The 24,427-nt window shown below is 38.7% G+C and overlaps 1 protein-coding gene across 1 annotated transcript in view; it reads right to left on the bottom strand.

Moving 5' to 3' along the window:
* The window catches only part of LOC134864213 (FERM and PDZ domain-containing protein 1), a 47,623-nt gene extending 30,789 nt beyond the window's left edge, over positions 1 to 16,834 (bottom strand). Inside the window, 5 exon segments of the mRNA XM_063883023.1 lie at positions 374 to 537; positions 880 to 1,002; positions 7,871 to 7,959; positions 10,807 to 10,920; positions 16,578 to 16,834. Coding sequence (XP_063739093.1) covers positions 374 to 537; positions 880 to 998 — 283 coding nt within the window. The 5' untranslated portion in view covers positions 999 to 1,002; positions 7,871 to 7,959; positions 10,807 to 10,920; positions 16,578 to 16,834.
* Positions 16,835 to 24,427: the final 7,593 nt, after the last annotated feature.

Here is a 24,427-nt window from a genome sequence, read left to right as displayed (position 1 = left end):
CAATTCAATTCAGTAGAATGTATTGATATGCAGCAAAGCTTAATAGCTCTTAGTTACAGTGTCAAGCATGACCTGCATGTCTGTGTATATGGACCCACCACCCTAAGAGTCAGGAGTGGCAGCTATCCCTGTTAGGCATGAAACACTAAGAAAGTGAACCAAACACTGCAGACCATGGGAAACTGGTGTCAAGAACCATGGGAAAGGGAGACTTTAGAGATCAGAGACTTCAAAAATGTTCCCTTAAAACAGGCACTCAAGCGAAGGAGGAGGTTTAAAAAGATATTCCTTATTTGTCTGCACCGGTCTAAATTATTCTAGTAATGCTGTTCTTCTTTTTCCCTCAGTTATGTTTACATTTAAAGTCTCCTACCTGCGGTGACCTCCTGCACCAGGATGGGGGTGGTGTAGGATAGAGTGAGGCCATGAGAGTTGAGGTCCAGATCTCGTTGGATCTGAACGATGAAGCGGAAGGGGTAATTCCTCTGATCAGAGCCGCTGCACTCTGCCGACTTCCCATCCACTCCAACACGCTCTCTGGAGGGGAGGTGGACATAAATTCAAAAGGAAAAACAAACCTTTTCAGAATATGATTTACATTTCTGCCCTGGTAGATTTCCACTTCATATTGTGTTTATTAGAAGAGAAAGGAGAGATATAACATGCATAACTCACAGTAGAAACATAGGGCATAAATGATTAGTTTTCTTGCCAAGACAAAGATTCAAAGCTTATGCAAACGGTTTGGTGGGTCACTGATTTCAAGGACTTCCTATAATCCTTCCACACAGGCCCCCCCCCCTCAGTCAGAATACATATTTGTCAGATGAAGTTGAGAATCTAAATGCTGAATTTAAATAAGATAAAAACAGAGTTTACCTGCTCAAAGAGTGAGACCTGCTGCCCAGGTCTCGGGACCTCCTCAGCCATCGTCCCACCACCTGCTCCACCCGGCTGGTTTTACGGGAAGGGGAGCGGCTCCTGTCCTGCACCTCCATTTACCTACCAGTGGGTAAAGGGCATAAGTCATACAAACAGTACTAACACGGCAATTATATGGGTCTACATCCCCAAATCAAACACAGCGAGCTTAGGGGCTGAAACCCCAAAATATACAGATTATAAAAGAAAATGATGAGAAGATGTGCATAATTAATTATCACATGACTGTGAAATCCAACTCCTTTCGATTTGTTTGGGAATTAGAATTCAAATACCTTAAAATAGCTCGGAAAATGCAGTGCTTCATTGACACACGTACACACATTTGGCTTGGCAGTGGGGTTTCTCTGTGCTACTGGGCTGCAGCCAATGATGAGGTAACTTCCTTGCAGCCTAATAGGCTCTTAACCCGAGTTATGGGCCAGTTGTCTGTTGCATTCAAGCCTCAGTAAACAATCAATAATTTCTTATCACCAATAACGAGGACATCTCCTTTAAATGGGTCCCTGTTGTGTGCTGTGAGGCAGTGGTCTACCTAAATGCTTGTTGACCAGCTGTGGTGGTTGGTTGGCTGGATACACCGTAATGGACCAGGGTCGCCTTTGGTGTCTGTGGGGTTTAGACAAAATAATATATGGACCTGAGTCATGAGTTAATGGGTCCTTGTGGAACATTGCAATTTTCTCTGTAATGCAGTATCCCCTTACGCACGCACGCATGCACACACGCACAGGCCTACAGCCATTAGTGATGTTCTTAAGGTACTGAGAAATGGACAGAAATTATTGTGTTTAGGGTTGCAAGTAAAGATTATTTTCATTATTGATTTGTTTAATCTGACAATGATAATATCATGTTATTGATTGATCATTTTGTCTATAAAGTGTTGGTGAAATGTTTCAAAATCTCTTAATTTTAGTGCCCATGTTGACATTAAAACAGCCAACAACCAAAAATCAAACGGGGAAAGAAAACAAACTTGCAGAACTGAAATCACTCCAATGACTGACACAGTTAAATTATTACTTGCTGATGTGATTGATTAATGTATTTCTTTTTCATATCAAGTAGCATTTATACTAAATTGGTGACTAAGTGGATATGTTCACATCTAAATACAGTCTGCAAACATTTTAAGCTGCACAAGGGAAGAATCAGAAAAATATATACATTCAAAAGGCACAAATGTAAACTTTTGGCCCTCCAAAGAACTGTTGTGGTGTCCATCAAGGCTCTGTTATTATCCCCCTTATGTTTTCAATATACATGCTGCCAGGTTTTCCAAAATAACGATATGCTTGAGCTGCATTTCTATGCTGTTGAAACTCAGTTGTATAAAACGACATTAAACCCTGGATATCCAAACATGTCTTTAAATTCATTAATTATAACAAGTCTAAAGTTATTCTTTTAGGTCCCCCGAATTCCAGTCACAAAATGCTTCTGTTTGACTAGTTATTCTCAAAATGTTCCTTTACATGATTCCTTCTTTGCCTTACCCCGGGATTACACCGGGTGCGTCTGCGCCGCGGTTTTGTTCCGACCTCCGAACGGCGTCATACCGGGCGCGTTTCAGAAGCGGAGCGTCTTGCGTGCACGGCTCGCAGTTATTGTTTATTTGGTCATATTTCCTGGACATTTGTACTTCTACAAGAAAGTAAAAGCTACGCAGTGAAATGGTTTATTTGTGTGTCTGTTTAAATTGTGTTTATTGTTGTTATTTCTTATTTTGTTGTGTTGTAGCCTACAGACAAAGTTAATAATAATTGTAATAGTCCAGTTATAAACGAAATGAATCAAAGATGTGTTGCTGTGTTTTAGTAAAAAAAAAGAAAAATAATTCAACATCATAATAATTCTATAATTTACACACCGAGCCTGTAAACAGGAGGAGAACGCTGGCATTGCTCGCGTCTCCGTCGAAAATAGACCAGCCGCGTATTTTTAGCAGAGCCCAGCGCCGAGACGCTTCTGGGACCGTTCTGAAACGCGACACGGCGCGTCTTGTGGAATCACACGCATTGAGTGGCCCGATTGCTTGGCGTAACGCGGCGCAGATGGACCCGGTGGAAAATTAGGGTAAGTGGCTTAAATTGGGACATGTTTTGTTGTCTACTCAGACTCAGATCTTCAAACAAGTGACCAACACCGTTGTTATCATGGGCTACAACCTGTCTTGACCGATCTCCCTTATCAGGCCAATAACCAGAATTCTCTGCAAGACAGCTTTGTAAAACAGCTGGAAGATATACATGTAGCAATTCAGATTCAAAATGGACACATTTAATAAAGATAACATTTGCTGCAGCAGATTTTTGGATTAGGGGTATTGAATCTAATTGCTCTGTGTTGTCCTTTGTCATTTAGCCGCATAAATGAAAAACTAATATAGGTTTCAAAAGATCCAAAAATTAGCATGGAATACAAGTATTGGCTCTCATCTCTTTCACCCGCTTAGTACACACACCAACCCACACACAAACCTTACTCCCAGTCTGATGACTGTTGCAGTCAGACAGAGACTTGGTCGTTAGCTGTTACTTTATACTCCCTTCACATCATCAAAGGCTCAATCAATCAGACTGTGACTGGGAAATAGATACTCAGTTACTTGCGAGCATTCACGTAATCCCCTTAATTGGAATGAAAGATGGAAAAGCATTTAAGTAAGGAATGAAATTGTCAACTGATGAATAAACAAACTAAAATATATTAACATAACTGAAAATAAAAGCAGAATCTGAAGGCAACAGGCCAAGATTATTTGTAGTCAGCCTAGTATTGACCAACAAGGTTGTGGCCGACTGAATAAAGGTAATCACTGGGTAAGGAAAGCAAAAGAGTCTTTGGGTTTTGGCTGGAATACAATTTCTATTGCTCTTCATTGATTTGTTTTTCGTTGAGCTTTACCTTGTAAACTGGTTACTTGAAGCAGCTGCATAGAGATCATCTCCAAAAACAGCCTACCTCAACATAGTCTCCCGAAATTGTCTCTCAACAATGTCACTGAACATTAACGATTTCTTTTCATGTCATGTTGCTTATTGGCCTGTAAACAATGACCAGCGTAGGAAGGGGATGTCTTGGATTTCTGTAATTCACATATTTGCTGGCAACACCTGAAACTGAAAGATTGGTTGTTGCCCCAAGAGGCAAAATCATCTTCAGACATAAAGCTCACTGTTTCCAGATTGTGAAATAATGTATTTACAGAAATAAAGAACGGTCCAAACGGCAAATGCAAGGATCCAAAAAGAATCATGAATGAGTGAATAGATGGATCGGTAATAGATGAAGGACAAGACAAATGAATGAACTCATAGCTGTCTGGAATGAATGAGTGAATGATCTCAGCAGGCCTGTTGGATCCCAAAGTGAGCAGGGCAGGAAGGAATCTCCCCCAGACATATGTTGCATTAGCATGATCCATTAGAGGAAACAAGAGGAAGGGAGGGAAAGGGAATAGAAGACATAGTGGGGTTCTGAACAAATAATAAAAATGCAAGGTGTCACTTGCATCATCATGTACACAGTGATGTGACAGGAGCAGAAAACTGGTGGTATCAAAATAAAAAATCATAAAAGTGTGATAGAAGGTGAGCAGGAGGAGGGCCTAATGTCTCCTGGGGGTTCTTGAGTCATAAGCCCATTATCCATCCAGCTGTCAGTGAATACCCCTCTCCTTCCTCTCTCCCTTATATTTCTTCCATAGCTCGCTCTTCCTGTTTGCTCACAGTATCTCACTTCTCAGGTTACAGAGACAAAATGCAGGAGTGTACTTAGGTTTGTTCGGGTCCAAACATTCCATCTAGCTTTCCTGAAGGATGTAATCAGGAGTGAATAAGAATTTAAAGAAACATAAAAACCTTGAGGCTTTGAAAGTTCTTAAAGTTGATGATCAGGCATCAATCATATTTCAACAGTAAAACAAAGCTTTCACACACACCTAATCCCCTTCAATCCCATAAACATGTTTTCCTTCTTAAGTGGCTCTGATTGACTGTTCGGATAAAGTACAGGCCCAGTGGTCCAGTGATCCAATCCACTCTGGTAAAATTGTGTTGAGACGGCACAACCATTCCCGTTTCGCAACCACAGCGTTCAAGATAAGAGACCAAGACAGGATATGTCGGCAGATTTTTTTTAAAGGTGTAACATTAGAGGCTGCTGGGAATATTATACTGCACTTCCTTCTCACATCAACCACAAGACACTGCATATCTCAGCCTTCTTCATGAATAATCTTGATGCCTTCATTGCTGACTGTTGAAATAATGGATATGAAGCATTTTCTACTCCTGTAGTCATTGTTATCTTTTTAAGGTAACATATTGTGTTGTAAGAAATAATTCTATATCATATAACACAAATTCAACAAGTTCCAGTATTATTCCAGTGTCTTATTACAAACATGTAGTGGGGGAATGCAAACAGTGAACAACTCAAGTATACTTTACATACTTGTTCTTTTCTTGAGTATCTTCTTCTCATAACTGTATATATTTCTAGTTGCTAGTAACTTCGCTAATATATTTATATTTAAATATCATGTTTTGTTATAAATAAACAGAAAGTTCAAATATGGCTTAAATGATTAGCTGTTTGATCAGTCGATTGACGGAACATTATTCTGTAGATTTTGGTCGTTTGAGTAATTTTTCATGTACAAATACTTTACATTTATAAATGTGATGTTTATAAACTGCTTGATTTTCATTATTTTAATTTTTAAAGATCCAAAAAATCCATAGATTTGAATGCTCAAAATAATAATTAAAAGATGAATAAATAATGCAAATCACAGTTAAAATTTAGTTCCACCTGAACTAACTACAGCAATACAATCATGCTTTTACAATACTCTATAAGTAATAATAACCTTTGGATATAATATATATATATTAGTAGACATCAATTTATCATCTCTGATAGTATCAAAGTTAATAAACAAAAAGGCAGTTTTGAGCCTTATTAGTCTGCTACTGCAACTAGATCTTTTTTAACTATGTACAACTTGAAACCAAATGAAAACAAGGAATTATGAATAATAATAATGGGGGGTCAGTTTCTTTTGGATTACAACTGTATGATGCAAACCCTTTTTGATTAGAAACTGACCAACACAGATAATATGATTTAACTCCTTTTCATTTTCTGATGTATTAGGCAAAACACATACATTTGTTCTGATGCGCATATGCATGATTAACCAAACATATTTAATACAGTCAGTCTAGGGTTAGCTTTTTGCTCACAAAATTGCCTACCAAACAATTCCTGAAACAATGTTTCAGGGATAATAGTTCAGCGCAAAAGAGATTTGAATGTCCATGTTTCGTTAGAACAGTTTTTTTAAGAACCTGAAACCAAGGTTCTCCAATCATGTTCATCAACTGCTAGAGCTCAGGATGTGTGAGGGCCCTCCCCCCAGGTTAAAGGAGAGTGCTGCCAGGTACTTGCACTACCTAGTGACATGGATGTTGTTGCTGGCAGAGCTAGTGTTGGGGTTGGCCACAATCTGGCAACCCCACTGTGGGGACAGGTGTAAGACACAACTTCAGTCTACTGAATCAGCTCTAAAGACGTCCTTCTACAATCAGTGTTATATTTCTAATTTCTTGAATAAATGACTGTGAGAACTTTGTGTGTTAAGGAGAAGAGCTAGCTGCTTCTCATTTGATTCATAGATGTTGGACACATGAAATTAATCGCATTTTTTTCCTCTGATTATCTGTTGAAAAAATTGGCAAATTTCACCCTGGTGCTTTTTTGATTCAATCTAAATCAAAGAGTTCTATTCTTTTCTCATGAATGCTTGGTTGCCATCACCGCGATCCCTTGTTTGTTTGTGCGCCCCCACCCTTCCTCACTTTGAGACTATTAGATTACTATTTAAGTGTTGGTGGAATCAGATTTCTCACATCTGTTTCTCTGTGGCTCTAACACAAATGCAAAAATGGAGCCTAAAGAAAAACTACTCTCAGAGAACCATTACCTTACTCTTCATCATTCAATTTGCAATGAAAGGCCAACATTTGTATAGATTTTATTCAATCTATTGCAAATGTGGAAGACTTAAAGGACCCCCACAAACCCAGCATGTTTCATGCTGCATGTTCACGGGAGTGTTATTGAGTATACACCCACACAGTTAGGACAGCATCACAGTGCTCAAGATCATTTCACTTCGTGGCTTAATTTGCCATGGGACATACTCCAATTGAATTTGGAATCACAATGACACAATAGCATTTGCAGTTATGAACAATCAAGAGATTGGAAATAGGATTGTGGTTGCTTGGTTTAAAGGCTTTATTTACATGAATTGATGACTTTGTTTATGACTTTAGAACAGGTGTACAAATACTTCCAGCAGGATTAAGCTGTGTTTTTTTCTATTGAAAACAACAAAGAGGGGTTGTTCAGCAACATAATGAACGCGAAAGGGGTATGGCTAACGTTGTATGAGTGTGTGTAAATGTTATTTGCTCCTTATGGTGCTTCTGATGTATGGTAGCCTCTTCCTCTGCACCAATGTGTTTATGACCACTTGAATGCTGACATGTAATGTTAAAGCGCATTAAGTAGTCTCAACGAAGGCGAAAGCACTTTATACATTCAGTCCATTTACAATGCACGTTAAACACAGGGTACATTAGAGAAGGGTGAGAAGTTCAAACGTTCTTCAACCCTTTTTGCACAGGTGTGTGTGGTAGCTACAAAAAAAACATTTACAGGTTAAAAAAAAAACTTGTCTTGATAGTATTTTCACTGTTTCCATATTAGGGCTGGGCGATAAAACGATAACGATATGTATTTAGATAGACATGTTATCAATGTCAATAGGAAATGCGTTCGATAATTTGTTTTTCTTCGTTGGAAGAAACCAGAGCAAAGAGTCTAGCTCTGCTTTGAATCAGAGTGTTACCTTTCTTTGCCGCTGGTATCTAGGCTCCGTAGCCGTAGATGGGATGCTCAACGTGACTCTGACTAGGCTCCCCGTTCGTTGCCGGTTACCTGGAAAAAGATGAACGGGACGTTCGGAATCTGTTTGAACAACTCTGTTTTATTGCTGTTCAGTACAGTAACGGTGATACAGACACTGTTGAACTACACTATTATTCTGCTGACTGACTGTTCTATTTCTCTGCTTTCCTCTAAGCTTTCCTCCCTCTGCTCAACAACGACAGTGAACCTTATGCTTGTCACTTTCACCCTCCGGTCCACTCGTATTAATCCACATGAATCCCAATACGTATGGTTATATGAAATATTTTTAAAATAAATAAAAATGTATTTATAATAATCTTGTTATGCCTTAACAAATCAGAGGAAGGTTAAGTTTAAAATAAAAATGTTTAAATCTGGTATATTTTTCTCCTGGTCCTTATTTTAAATAGGTCATACAAATTATCAATATCGACCGATATGAAACACTTATATCCTGATACAGTTTTCAGCCATATCGCCCAGCCCTATTCCACATACTCTGGTTTGATAGAAATAAATCTTCACTTAACTGTACTTAGTAGGATAAACATTTAATTAGCAAAATTAAATAAAAAAATTGCCAGAAAAAAACACCTTGTGATGCATCAGCCAAATGGCCGCAATATATCTGTCCAATTGCCAAATGCTGAAGTACATTCATGTGATAGAGGTTATATAATATTATTGTCAGGATGACAGTCTTATGTAGCCCGTGTGAATAACTACAAACGCAAAACTTTTAGCAACTGAGAAATACTATGCCTGTTTTAAGGTCATAAACACAGGAGAGAAAAAATCTGAGACCAGACTTAGAAAAAACAACCAGCCACCTTCTTAATGTAGCTCACATTCAATTAAATGGACCTACATTGATAGGGATTTCCCATGAAATATCATTAGCAGCTCAAATAATTTGGTTTTCTATAAATATTTGCTTTCCTCTCTAAAGTCACGTCTAGTGAATTTAGCAGAAGTTTACAGCTATTATCAAACTAACTAACTGACTATGATCGGCAGACATGCACAATGAGTTTCTAATCCCATGATTCTGACCAATTGGCCTCTCCTTTTTCTTTAAAAACATTCTGCGCTTTATTTTATTTGACATTACAACAGCAGGAAGTCCTAATGTCATATCACATCACTAAGGTGTTTTAGGACGGAGTTTTCCTCTAACAGAAAGCACAGTAAGCACTGCTGCAGAGAAAAACACACACTCACTACACAGAGTAATGGGCCTGCAGCAGCACTTACTGTATATATTTGCCCCCCTGCCCACATTTAAGCTCCCTGTTGGACATTCATTCATTTACTTTGTCAACTTCAAGCCCCTTTTATCCATATTCCTCTCCATCGGTACATTATGCATTTCACACAAACTCAATGTATGGAACAGATTTGAACTGCCTGTATTTGCCATGAGTCACACATAAAACATGAACACTTTTATGAAGAAATGGTGTTGTACCTCACCCTTACCTTTAAATGCACTCACTTAATGTCATGTTTTGAACAATTTTCTAATCTGGTTATTATCACAGGATGTGTGAGTATATGTGCAAAAATAATAATAAAAAATCAAATTAAAAAATGATGAGCTGTGCAGGTTGTCTTTGTACCAGCCATGTGAGCACTGATATAATAAATGTCATCATATATTAACAGAATTTCAGCCCACAAACCACGTTTGTATCCTGACGGAAATCTGAGGAAGAGACTTTGAGTTTGTCATCTTTAAAATACGCTCATGCTGAGTTTAAGGAATTTCTATGTTAAAAAAAGAACAACGCCACCACTGGTTAATCGATCGTGAATGCTGCTCTTTAGGATGGATAAAAAGTGAAATAGGTATTCAAATATAGCCTTTTTTGGCACGCCATAATGTTCCACAGAGTCTGTGAGGGGAATACTTGTTGAAGCAAAAATAAACAAGGGGGGTATATGGTCGTCCACCAATCAGAAGGTCAGTCGTTTCATCTCCAGCACATGGAGTCAACATGTGTGTGTTCTTGGGTGAGATACCGAACCCCAAATTGCTTCCTTGGGTGATCGGTCTACATATGCCATTTAAGTTGGTTTGGATGAAAGTGTCAGCTAAATGACAATTAATGTCATATCATATCCAAATAATTGGTCCATTTCTTAAATATTATATATATTCCTTGAGTCAGTAAAGGTTTACCCATAAAACAATGAAAATGTTAATTAAAAGAATCCTGGTGAATAATGTCGTCTGAAGTAGATTGCTTACTGTCTGCTGCACTTTATCTGACACATACAATAATGAAATGTTATGCACCTCACAAAATTGTTGAACTATATCTTTCAAGCCCAGCCTAAAGCAAATGTCAAAAATCTTGATCTCCGGTTTAAAGTTTTGCTCTTGTTAATATTATCTAACACCTAGAAATGCTCCTTATGGCTTCTCTGTGAAATGGCACTCCATGAAGTAAGTACCTCCAAGCAAGTAGAACAACATACAAAACCTACATATTTTGTGAGGGGCATGGACATGTCTTACTCACTAATCTTGATACACAGCTTCTACCTAATGCTCTGAATGTACACACACATGGACACACAGACCATGCAAATGGGATTAGAGAGTGTCTGCAGGGAGTTTGTGCGTCACTCCCACTGAGCCAGATTACACTGAGCTCACCTCCACCTCACAGGTCTGTTTAGGGAACAGTCTGGCTAAAAGTGTAACACAGACGGTGTGTGTCTACAGTTCTCCACTCAATTCCCTCTCACGGACTGTCGGTCTCTCTTTATACCACTCTCTTAATCATTTAATCTTGTCATCTTTCCTTCTATGTACACATACAAAGAAATGGTGTGTCACATTTGTCACAGACACACTGACGCACAGACCTGCTCACTGCCCTGTGTATCAGGGCTCCATGAAGGCGCCGGTTACAGTGCCGCTCTGCTTTCTCTCCATCCATCGTTCTTCTGTAGAGGAGCAGCGTGACGTGTCTTCATCTCCTGAGGGCAAACGCAGTGTCAGAATCAGGATTTAGAGTGTGCTTATGGCTGCTTCAGTCTGGGCCAAACAGCAACATTTGTCAGATTGATAAATGGTACACCTTCAGACAGATAGATGTAAGGGAAGCAGGATTATCAATGGGCTGTACTGAATGTCTTTGTTTCCATTCAAAGCTTATTTTGAGGTTTTCCAGTAAAGCTTAGAATGTCATCACATTTTAAGCTGTAAAGTGACATATCACATCTAGTGCCTTCCTTTTAAGAGATGCTGGGAAGTCTTCTGGAGTGTTAATTTCCTTCCTGTGCATTTCAAACAGAACTACTGCTTAAAAAACAGGGCTGGGCAGAATCAGCTGTGTTCATCTATAACGTAACAGCATGCACGTGTGCTGCCGTTCTCTTTTCTGTCTTGTGCCCACTCACATTCAAAAACAAATTGAGACACATGCTCTTTGTGATTGTGTCCCGCTGTACGTATGTGTCTATGTGCAACTGAGTGTTTGATTTTAAGAGTGTATGTATGTTTTTATTATGTGAGTGGAGTTTCTGTATGTGTGCATCTGTGTGTGTGTGTGTGTGTGTGTGTGTGTGTGTGTGTGTGTGTGTGTGTGTGTGTGTGTGTGTGTGTGTGTGTGTGTGTGTGTGTGTGTGTGTATGTGTTAGAGTGCTGCGTGCATCAATAATGTATTTAGATAATGCAGCCGCTTCACTCTACCAGGAAACACTAACAGGCATACCGACGCTCAGAGGAAGACAGAGAATGAAGGGGGAAAGCCAAGAGAAGGAGACAAAACACATGAGGAGGCAGGGAGAAAAGATGAGGAAGTGAAATTTGAGCACTGATACGAAATGAATGCTGAAGAAACCTAAAGGAAAATAAAAAGCAGTTTCTTATTAATCTCCAGTTAGTATTGTATCAACCTAAGTCCACATCTACAGGCTGTACCACTCATTTTAGAGCCATGTTGTAAATATGTTAACCTATCATACTTTATTACCCATGGACAAACTCAATCCTACATAGGGTTGCAAAATTCTGGGAATTTTCAAAGATGGAAACTTTCCATGGGAATAAACAGGAATTTATGGGAATAAACGGGAATAATTGGGAATAAACGGGAATAAACGGGAATAAATTGGAATAATTGGGAATAACTGGGAATAAACGGGAATAAATTGGAATAATTGGGAATAAACAGGAATTTATGGGAATAAACGGGAATAATTGGGAATAAACGGGAATAAATTGGAATAATTGGGAATAAACGGGAATAAACGGGAATAATTGGGAATAAATGGGAATAAACGGGAATAAACGGGAATAATTGGGAATAAACAGGAATAACTGGGAATAAATGGGAATAATTGGGAATATCTGGGAATAAATGGGAATAATTGGGAATAAACGGGAATAACTGGGAATAAATGGGAATAAATGGGAATAATTGGGAATAAATGGGAATAACTGGGAATAAACGGGAATAAACGGGAATAAATTGGAATAATTGGGAATAAATTGGAATAAACGGGAATAAACGGGAATAATTGGGAATAAACGGGAATAACTGGGAATAAACGGGAATAATTGGAAATATCTGGGAATAAATGGGAATAACTGGGAATAAACGTGAATAACTGGGAATAACTGGGAATAAATGGGAATAATTGGGAATAAATGGGAATAAATGGGAATAATTGTGAATAAACAGGAATAACTGGGAATAAATGGGAATAAATGGGAATAATTGGGAATAAATGGGAATAAATGGGAATAATTGTGAATAAACAGGAATAAACGGGAATTTTCAAAATTGAAGGTTGGCTCCACATAGGGAACTTAAATATAGTTCATTTTCATTTGGATGGAGCTAAAGTAATGCTGGGAGTGTGAAGGAGCTTAACTGACCACACCACTGTTATGATTACAAACTCAACTAGTGACTGCTTTGTGTTATACGCCTACCCTGTCAAGACTGATAGGGAGTGAACACATTGCCCCCGCTGATAATTCACACTGAAAAGTCCGCCTTTAACCACACTGTCAATATTACTTACTTCATAAACAAGGAGTCTTTAAGCCTTTAAGTTGCCTTTTCAGAAAATTATATTTGGTATGGCTGGAATAATAAAGTATATATTTTTCACCTTTTGACCCAACTATACAGTATGTTCACTAAGGACATCTGAGAGCCGATACAAGGATCATGTTATGTTGTACTGCGCACGCATTCACGCACGCGCGCGACACACACACACACACACACACACACACACAGTGACCTGATGAACTTTTCAGGTTAAAGCCTGTAATTGACACAGACAGTGTTTGGCTGACATTGTAAGTATTCATGACAGTGTGTTTGGGTGTCTTACACTACATGCTATCTGCTATAAATGAAAGATTTTTACTTAAAAAAGGGACAGTCCACCCCAAAATCTAGAATACATATTTATTGTCTTACAGGTAGGGCTATTATCAAGATGGTTTAGGTGTGAACTGCCAGGTGTTGGATATATTGATATTATAGGTTTCTGCCTTCTTTCCCAAATAATAGAATAGGATTTCCTTTCTGTAGCCTTCAAGGTAACAAAAACAAGCATACAAAACAACACTGCTACAGTGTCCAATTCAACTGACATAAAGTAAAGTATCTGTTCTTCTGCACAATCAACTTCACATGACAACATTCACAACTACGATTCAATTTGTATGAACAAATATTTGGATTAATTTGATGAGTGAGTCCTAGCAGGCTAAAAGAACATCATTTAACAATGTATGGACACATATTCAAACATTAGAGTTAAGGAGTCACCTTTTCTTCTTCTTCTTGTCTCTCTGATCGATTGATTGATTTGATTTGCATGTCTATATTGACACAAGTTACCCGATGTCATAAGACATTAGTATAGTAAGACATTTTGTATCGGCGAGACAAAGTCGACTGATATATAATTACGGATAAGAATAAGATACACCTACTGTTTTAGAACGCCTTTTTTTGGCAAAGAAACACACGTCTGTTCAAATCTGTGCTGTTAAAATTGTATGCATAACTGCATTTGTTTATGGTTTGTTTAAGAATAATAGAAATATGTTTTTGTCTTTCAGGTGAACCGAAAGTCCCTTTTAAAGTTTAGTGAGTTTCAAGAATTTAGTTTTATATGGTGTCAGACAGAGTGAAGGTTTGGATGATATGTTACATTTTCTCATTAGTTGATTCATATTTCATTTCAGTTTATAAACTAAAGTGTTTAGTCTCAGGGAGCAGAAGTCTGGCTTTGATTCAGAGAACACATTTACCTTCGATCTCCACTTAGTCAATACGCTAAATGGGTGTTTATGGTAAATAATTAAATAGGATAAGAACTAACTGGTGCTATCATATTTATCCATGTGTAGCCAATGTTTTAAATCCTTTTTCTAGGCATTATGTGAGCATTGTGATGGGGTCTTATAACTCATAGTTATTGATGAGACAATTTTCATCATGTTTAAGGAAAATCTTACTCATTGCGTCTTTAATATCCTCAAATGTGTTGAGAAGATTTTAAATGGATTTACCTCTTACATTTTTCAGGGTCTAAAAGTAACCTGAGTATTTCCGGATTGAAAGTGTGAGGTCTAGTTTTGGGGTTAAAAGTTCAATACGTCATAACGTCTGCTAGGTACATCATTTAACTAGGCTTCGTATTTGATCATAGAGTGTAATGAGAGTTTGCAAAGCTTTGAGTCTGTGACAGTCAAGAGGGAGCTGAGGGAGATTCGGTTACATCAGATACACTCAAGCTCAACAATGCACACATTCATGTCAAGCTTTTTTCAAACATTAATACCAATTAAGCATACTTTTAAACTTTACTATCAGTATAAGTAATGCAATGCCAAAGGGCCTTTCAAGTATCTCCACACGTCATATGCATCAGAATGTGTGCAGCCTTGTGTGTGTGTCTTTGTACTGTACTGTATGTTTTTGTGCGCAATAATGTACAAAGAGGTTGACAGACACACCCTGGGTTTTCGCTCAGTATTAAATTTGACAAATACGAAGCATCAAAAATGTAGCCGAGCCTAAAAATAACGTCATAAATTAGTAAACGCTTCAGAACGCAAGCGGCCTCATATCCTTCTTCTTCTGTTTCAATTCTGCTCTAAGTGTCAGGGCTCGCTTTGTGTTCACGTATCTTCTTGAAAAACACATGTACGCTGTGTTATAAATGTGGCCAAATACACCCAATATGGAGATGGAGTCAAGCCATAAACAAAGCAGAAGACTGTGCCACTCATTAGCATTATGCAACAGCATCAACACTTATTTTAGCAAACTTGCACATTGTGTTACTTGCACCATTTTCATGCACTATTTTATTCATTTCTTATTGCACTGTTTCCCCTTGTTTTTATGTCTTAATGATATTGTATATTGCACTGTTTGAGAAGCCTTAGATTTTCATTCCCAAACTAAGTTGAAACCATTGTGCATATGACAATAAAGCCTCACCTTTGTACAGTGATGTGTATCCGGGGGCTGAAGCATGATGCAGCAAAATAAGTGGAGCAACATAATACTGTTAGATGCATGTAGTAGAGTATATCTGATCGTGTCTGTGTGCACATAATAGGTGTTTTTGTGTGTGATTGTGCAAGTTCCATGGTTGAAGTGATGCATTAGTAAAACACATTCTGAATTCACACAGACTATGTACTGTTGGTCCTTTCATTAATTCTTTAGCAGTAGTTGAATATAGAAAATGACTGAGTCATTTGCTTTAAAAGGAGCCAGGGAATGCCTCAGTCTGTTTGTATCTAAGCTGACTGGAGTGGGACATGTGGAGCATGAGGACTTTATCCCTGATACCTTCCAGTCCCCTTACACAGTCCACTTTTACTGAGTTTAGAAATCCCTCTTATCAACCTGCCCCGCCACCCCTGTGCACCCTTCCTTCATCATACTGTATTCAATAGATATACAATAGATTCAATGGATTTACTCTATTCAATAGATAAACTCTTTAAATATACCCTTCACTATTGAAATGTATATCACTATCATGTTTCACTTTTTGCTTATTTTCTACTGTTGATATGTAAAGCTTCACGAGTTTTTTTTCCGTATGTTCTATTACTTTTAATTCCTGTGCAATGTCTCATCGACATGCCGCTGTGACGAAAGAAATTCCGAAATTGGGATCAATAAAGTATATCTAATCGAATCTAATATGCCTTAAACAATTACAATTAACGGATCGTAACTTTTACCTGTCTCTAGCTAGAGTACTTTTGAGGAGAGTAGCAGGTACTCTCTCACTGTAGGTGTGTATTACAGGTAATTTGCTTTAATGACAAATGTCGAAAAGGCTTTACTCAATCAGGGCTTACATTTGAAAGATAAACACGTCGAGGTTTGTTTGTTTTTTTCATTTTTCTTCGTCCTATATGCGTTTACTGTTTAGCTGAACTGTTGACCGTTCCTTTTTGTTTTGTTTTCTTATTTTTGTTTGTGTAGCGTTTGTCTGGCTAATAAAGCAACGTCATTTGCTTTGCTAGCTCGCAGTGAGGCACAAACAAATACAGACAGGAATCTATTTTGGGCACGGTGTGTCTGGTTGTTTTTCAGTGTAGTTGGCTGTGTGATAATCAGGTGTAAAGACCTTACCGAGTAGCGGGTATCTCCTCTCTAATCGCCTCCTGCTGCCTGCGCGCAGGGCGAGCCGTTCCAACCGTCCTGGATGTGGCACAACTTCGAAAAGCGCCACAAGAAAAGGCGTCGCACCTTCCCCAGACAGCCACAAGTCAGTTAATCCATATCACTTGGCGTTTAGGAAGCTCAAGGAGCACAGCTCGACGTCCCTGTAAAGTGCAATGCAAAGAGTCCCAGTGAGTGCAGGTGACACACACGGATTAAACATCGGTAATTCTCTCTCTCGCGCTCTTCCTCTCTCTCCCCCTCGCTGTCTCCCCATTATCTCTCTCTCAGTGGCGGTAGCCTGCTCTCGCTTCATAAAGGGAAAACCAACAGTGGAGGTAAAACACACCGCGCGCGCGAGCTGATGTTTACACACCTGCGTGTCTCGCAATCTGCGTTTGTAATGCGCGTGCGCGTGCATGCCATGCATGTGTTGACCACAACAGCCGTAGGCTACCCGCGCGAGCGTTCAAATATAGATTTAACGTTAAATATCCTACGTGTCCTCGCTTCAGTAAGAGAGAAACACACATATCACATGCATCAGAATATCATTACTTTCACCATAAACTGCACCATACATGATCAACCCACAGGCATTTAGATAGATAAATAGATAGATAGACGGATGGATGGATGGACGGATGGACGGACGGACGGACAGACAGACAGACAGATAGATTTGTAACTGAACAATGTCGCCCCCTACTGGCATCAATGGTTAACTGCTACTCACAGCTTTCCACTACATTATGTTCATGTAACAGGGGTGTCAAAACTACGGCCCGGGGGCCAAATGCGGCCCACAGGCCATTTTGAATCGGCCCTCTGCAAATTCTAAAAGTATAATGGAATGTAGCCCACAAATTAAACTTTTGCTTATCTTATATTGTACTTCTCAAATATATATGTTATATGTAAAAAAAAAATCTAGGTGATGAAAAAAAAAACTATTCTATAACAAGCTTGAAATTGAACCTTCATATTTACTCTTATTATCAGCAATCTGAGGCTTGTGTTTTAAAGAATGAGCTGCCAACAAAATAAATGAAACCCTAAAGACAGATGGGATGTAGGCTGTTTTTTTCTGAACGCGTTTTCAAGTATCGTGCATTATTCACCTACATTTGATTTGTTTTGCTAACTTATAACTTAACTTTTGAGACAATATTCACCTCTATAAGTGGCCCAGCTCTCCGTATATTTTTCTGTATGTGGCCCTCGGTGAAAAAAGTTTGATGTAAGTAATTCAATCATTTAAGTAATAGCATTTTTCCCCACACGGTTACACTGTGTTTGACACACTCAAAACAATCTAAATTTAAAAAGTTGAAAACATTTCGAGTGTATGCAGATATCATTATTAAACAAATAACACCAACATGCTCATGTCCAATACTGTCTGTCACTCACTCAGGCCCTGTTCAGATCTGGCATTTAAATGTTCTTTCGTGATCTGATTACAAAAACATTAGAGGGACATAGAGATACGATCTCTGGGGGCCACATTGTTTTACCAGTGTGCATTCACATTCAGCAACTAGGATTTAAATATGCTGATAATGCACTCAACACATTGTATGGGTGGTCTTAATGATAATGGAGCACATTTCATCAGCACAAAGAACTTTCATATAGATAGATACATAGCCTACAAAGCTGCACTTTCAGTAAGGAAAAAGGCATGGTTGTATTTGAAATGTCCTCTAGTGGTTTGGACTGTGCTGTACAAGTAAAGGCTAGTCTGCACATCAGTAAACTGAAGAAATGTATCATTTGGGCAGCACTGTTATGAAATACCAGAATGATCAATAAATATATGGTTATTTCATCTTCATTTACTTTTCAGATAATAAAATAAATACATCTCATTAATATCACAGAATACGATACGTTTGTATGACATGTTAGAACCTTTTTGATGAACCCTGTAGCTGACCTTGCAATGTATTTTTTATTATGTTTACATTTGTTGCGTTGTGATGAGATCTCCTGCAGTGTGGTGCATGGTTTTGCTGTCGGATTTTGTTGAGTTGTTGTGAGGTCACTTCCTGTTTGAGTGACGTGAGCTGGGAATTGTGGGAAAGAGACGAGAGAGAACTGTGTAACCGTCTACTACTGGCTAATGAGGCGCACACGGTAATTATTTTGAATACTGAAACTTGTGTACGTTTGCATAAGAAATCATTTCTGATCAATTGATGTATGTGAAATGTGTGTTTTACAGTTTTCACGGTGTTCCGTTACTTGGAGGAGAAAATAAAGTCGTTGTGGACATCAGTAGAGGCGTGTTCATTATAACCAGTCCAGAGTAGATACAACCCCTGCGTACAAATGATAATTGGTTGATAATTAGCAGTGAATGTGTCAAGATTGTACAAAGACATTTTAATTTACAAAACAAACTACCCAATGATAACATTACTATTAGAGAGCTAACAAAAATACAAATAAAAATGTAACAGTCAATCTCCATAATGGTCCAATTTGCGATTATTAGTTTGTTTACCAAATCTGGCCACAAGATGTCAGTGTTATACAACTGTACGACTAATTCCTCTCTGTCTCTCTTTCCTCCACTCACACACAGTTATCCAACAAGCTTTAGCACTTGTCATTCATCATTGCTGCCTTTATTAATAATATCATAATACCACAGTCCATTTCCAGTCACTACTGAAGCCCCTTTATCCTGTCCAGGAAGCCCACACTATACCATGCACGTCTACTCTAATTTAACAGAGATTAGGAGAGGAAACCCTTTAGTTGCTCTTGGTGTGACCTCCCTGCATGTGGTCGGTTTGATCTCTGTCCTTGGCCTTCAGCTGGTGGATAAAACTATTTTGGGTGCGTGAAGGGGATTTTTTGGCCTGTTAATTGTACTGAGTCATAAGAATCGGCTGTACTTCTGAATTTAAGGAGGGGATTAAGATATATTTGAGTACTTAAATGAGGGAATTGATGGTATGCCACCCATGTGAATTGGCAGACAAAGGGGAAATTAAAAGAAAACAAATCAAGCCACGAGGAGTTTTTGCTACAGTACATACATAAGAAAGGTATCAGTGGTCATGATGTTCCTCATATCCCTAGCTTTATGAAAGCACATAGTTTTCCTTTCTCATTTTCTCAACAATAAATCAGCACGCCATCAAGACCAGAAATACATTTCTCCTATTGACCAAAGTTTCAAAGCAAAGTCCAACAAACTATTGTATTGACTAGACAACGTCTAGTGTATACACATTTCCAGCGCTTCCTTTCCATTTTCTTCTTTATATGGAGATGAAAAGAGCTTTCATGTTGTTTCCTCTTGTTGCATTATTTATTGCAGTGTGGCGCTTTATTAGCTGGTTTCATCTCAGATTTCGCAGGCTGTTTTTGGGGAAGCCTTTGAAATGTGTTTCTGACTCCAAACAATCTTTCCCCGCTTTCTCTCACTTGCTCCAGTCGCCTCTTCTCATGATAAAACCCCCCCCTAGATTTTCAAAGCAAATTGAGCTACCCTCTGAAGCCAAAATCCATTCAATACTGTCCTAAGGAAGGGAGATGTGGTTCTTGTTTCGTGGCTGACTTGAAAGAGAACAGAGGATCCTCTTTGTCATTAGCCTTATTAGCATCATTAGCACAGTATGGATGAACTTCAAATGATTGGCTTGGAGTTATTTGTGTTACCATAGATGGAACATGAGTTCTATTTTATGATCTGTGCTGACTGTTGCAGAGCGAACTAGGTGGAAGCGTTTTGAAGAAAGCTTATGTGTTTCAAATGTTACCACTAGATGGTGGAGCTGCTCCTGATTTAGAGTGAGACTGACTGGAAGTGGAGAGGAAAACTGGGATCACTGGAAGATATTAGAGATTTTAAACACATAATCACATCTCAAAATGGATCTGTTTCATGGAAATATATATAAAAACAAAGCTATGCACACCCTACATTGACATATTACATATTATCCGTATTGTCGGTGCCATTCAGTTAAAGCTCATGTATTTAAAGAGCGAAACAAAGAAATAAGATTAAGCCATTGATTGCCACAGAACCTTTAATAATGTCATATGTGGTATGCAAGTGGCCAAGAATTTGTAAGTTATTATCCCAGCTTAACTTGCAACAGGAGGTTAACACAGCTTCAAACACAAAGTAAAGAACATTGGTTTGGATTGCATGTGTCAATTATCTCATTTAGTTAACAATCCCAGCATGCTTGTGTGTACTTTGTCCATCTTCGAATGTTCAAAAACGCATGCCTCCAGTAACATTAGTGAAACATACTTTAGATTTCACACATAATTCATACATTATAAGGTATATTTTCTTTATTAACCAAGATGAAATGGGTTCTCAGATGAATATGTTATTGACACCAAAAGAAACTGCCAGTAGTGTGTCTATTGAATAAATGGATTAGACAGTTTCCTCTCATCAGTGAATGCATATATGCAGAGAAATATCTAACTGTATATTACAATAAGAAGAGAAAATCTCCTTTGGCTGATTGAGAGCTTAGAGCACCAGCATGACTCTGGAATCAAAGCGGGCATCACATCGGTGAGAGATGAGTTGAATACAAAAGAAGAAAAAGGCGAGCAGATTTTGGATAGCATGCAAGCTGTGGGTGGTGGGGGTTGAAACCTATGTAAACTTAATGGTTCAACGTTTTATTTTACCCACCTTCTACTCAATTTGATTCCTTGCATCTTTATCAGGGAAGCTCCAAACCACTCATGATGGGGGATAAGCTCACCAGGCATGATTTGGTTTGAACTCGTCTTTTATTCATTCCATCTCTACCAGTACCCACACCTCCACCATAGCCCGGGCTCTACTGGCAGGCCTTAATCTCTCTCCCTAATCGGCTGCAGACGTGAGGCTTTGCCATTTCCCACAGGGATGCACATGGGATGGGGCCAAGTTTTCAGAGTGAGTGCGGAGGTACTTGGTGCAGCGATGGCAGAATCGCGGCACTTTCAGGTTTAGAGAACTCAGTGTGCCACCTTGCCTTAAGCCTTTCCAAATCTGCTGAGAGGAAGGGAGAAGAGTGCATGCTCCTGAGGAGAAGCTGAGGTCATGCTACATCATGCCTGATTGCTAGCAGAGTTGAACTAAGTGATGTAAAGGAACTAATTACATTTACTCAAGTACTGTACTTAAGTACAATTTTGACATACTTAATTGAGTATTCCAATGTTTTGCTACTTTATGCTACTGCCCCACTCGAATTCAGAGGTAAATGGTGTACTTCTACTCCACTACATTTATTTAATAAGTTACTTTGCACATTTGGATAACAATGGTAAATATAATCAGCCCTTAAATCAGACTTTAGTTCACCTGGAGTAAATTCAGCAGCTACCCTGCAGTATACACAGCCATTAAAACTAGCTGCACCTTTACCAGCTCTGAGAACACTTTAATGATCAATAATTATAATCAAAACATAACATATATTTTAGTCTGAAATGGGATAATTTGCACAGTGGGTACTATTACTTTTGTTATTTTGAGTAGATTTTGATGCTAATACTTTTGAACTTTTACTTGAACAGAGTTTTTTTTACATGTTGAATGCAGGACTTTTACTGTAACAGAGTATTTCTACACTCTGGTAATTCTACTTTTACTCAAGTACAAGATCTGAGTACTTCTCCCACCTCTGCAGAGTTTTCAAACACAGCTGATCCCAGCATGGGAGCAAGACTACATCATCAAACCAACAGCAGCACTTTGATTCTCTGTGGGAGTCGTTCTTTAGGTTAGCATTGCGAACCAAATTCATAATAAACACATAAACAGCTTTGCCTTTCATGTCAGCTTTATATAAGAGGAATAAATAAGTACAATCCACTTCAGTGAAGGCCTTGTGGAGAGGAAGCAGCTGGAGATGGCACTGGGCCCTGGTATTGTTTGTCTAATCGGACCATGGTGCCTAGCTGGCGTCTCCTCTAGAAGCAGGCAGGACATGTCACCCACATGAAAGAGACAGTTTTTAGTCCAAAAGTGCTGAGACTGTCACATCTGGTCACTTGGTTATCCAAATTGGAGGAATACTTTTTAATTTTTTAGTCATTATTGTTTATGTATGAGATTAATCTGTTTGTGGGACAAAAAACGATCAGATTACATTTTACAGAGCAACTGAGAAAAAAAATGTTCTTGTTAATTGAGAATGGAAATCATGCATGTATCTAAGGTTTGCTTTAGACGCGTGATGAAAATGTACTTTCCTTACATGACCTCTTGTACTTGCATTAGAGGATTCCTGGGCCTGAGTATTGAACAATATGGTATTTTTCTCTCATCTTTTTCTGCTCTGTGTTGGTGTTTTCTTGCTAATTTCGTCTATCCCTTAGATGTGGCTCACGCTATTTACAAATCCAACTTTTGGAATGAGTGTCCAACTTCTTTCGTCTGGGATTAGATAGAAAGAGAGAGGGATGAGGGATAGGGAGGGATAGGGAGACGGATCATAGCACATACACTGCTGCTTAGGACAAACTTAAAAAGATTTGGGGAAAATTACAAAATGTCTACTAAATAATAAAAATGCATGTTATTTGTTGTCGGCTACAAAGTCAGATTGGTTGAGCTTCAAAGTAGTTCTGATTAGTGCTGTGATATACCATCACGGAAAAGTGTGGCCCAAGTGCTGTAAGAAATATTTACCAAAAAACAGAGCGTGGCTTGGGCTCCCAGCCAGATGGCAGAGGATACTAGGAGGAAGACAGAGAAAGTTTTGAAGAGGACAACATTGAAAAAGAAGAAGAAAATGAGAGGTGATAGATAGATGATATTATAGGGCTGTTTGATCAAATGTAAAGTCTGTCACCTAATGATTGTCATCATTAATATGCATATGTTTTGTATTTTCCATATACTTCTATTCACAGTCAGTGAATCTGGGGTTGCCTTTCTCAAGAACCCCTAAGGCCCAATGTGCTTAAAACTAATCTGGTCAACAAAGTGTGAGTTCTTCTGAATACAAACATTTTAAGGTGTTTCTGGCCAGTCGCTGGGTCGCATGGTTGTTGGATTGTTTCCTAGTATTAAATAAATTTACAAACTCCCGTTCTGATGTTGGACATTTGTGCTGGGTAGGGGTTTTAAACACTGTTCGACAATCTGACAAGAATTAAGTTTGAAGCCTATTGTTTCTTTACACACCAAATGTCCTTCATAGCAGCAAACACTACCTGGATTTTCCACCAGATTTGGCAGCCAAAATCAATTGAGCTTTCACCCCAGTTATGATGACCTCTAGAAGCACATCTAGTGGCATTCAGGTACCGACAGAAGGCTTAAATTTCTTTGTGAAGGTCCTGGCAGAATGCAAATTATGTACCCCTTACATTCCAGGTCTTGGATACAAATCCTAAGCACTGTCAGACAGTCAGACAGGCAGACAATATCAGAAAATGTGTAGTAAATGTTGTTTACATGCATCAGCTTGCTTCTTTGTAGGATGAGAGATACTGTGAATAATTGAATTCATCCAAGCCTCCAGCGCATGCCAATTATGTGCACTTAGTTAGAAAGATTAGGTTTAGTATGGGGTTGTTTACCCTGCATCCTCTCTCCACGCTAAAATAAATGAAGATGTACGAAACCGAAGTAGACAAAGTGAGTGGCCCTAAAAGACTGATGATGTGGTTGCTGTGCATACCAGTAAGGCTCAAAGTTGGACACAAAGCAAGTCTATATGTGCAGTACGGCAACACATGCTGGCCTTATGTTTAGGAGACAGTCTGTCTTCAATGCACATTGTTATACCCTTTCTCTCTCACACACAGATGAATCACAGAGACAGTCAAAGAGA

This window comes from Eleginops maclovinus, chromosome 5 (assembly GCF_036324505.1).
Source record: "Eleginops maclovinus isolate JMC-PN-2008 ecotype Puerto Natales chromosome 5, JC_Emac_rtc_rv5, whole genome shotgun sequence".
In the NCBI taxonomy this organism is placed as follows: domain Eukaryota; kingdom Metazoa; phylum Chordata; class Actinopteri; order Perciformes; family Eleginopidae; genus Eleginops; species Eleginops maclovinus.
This window is presented reverse-complemented; position numbering and strand designations above follow the sequence as displayed.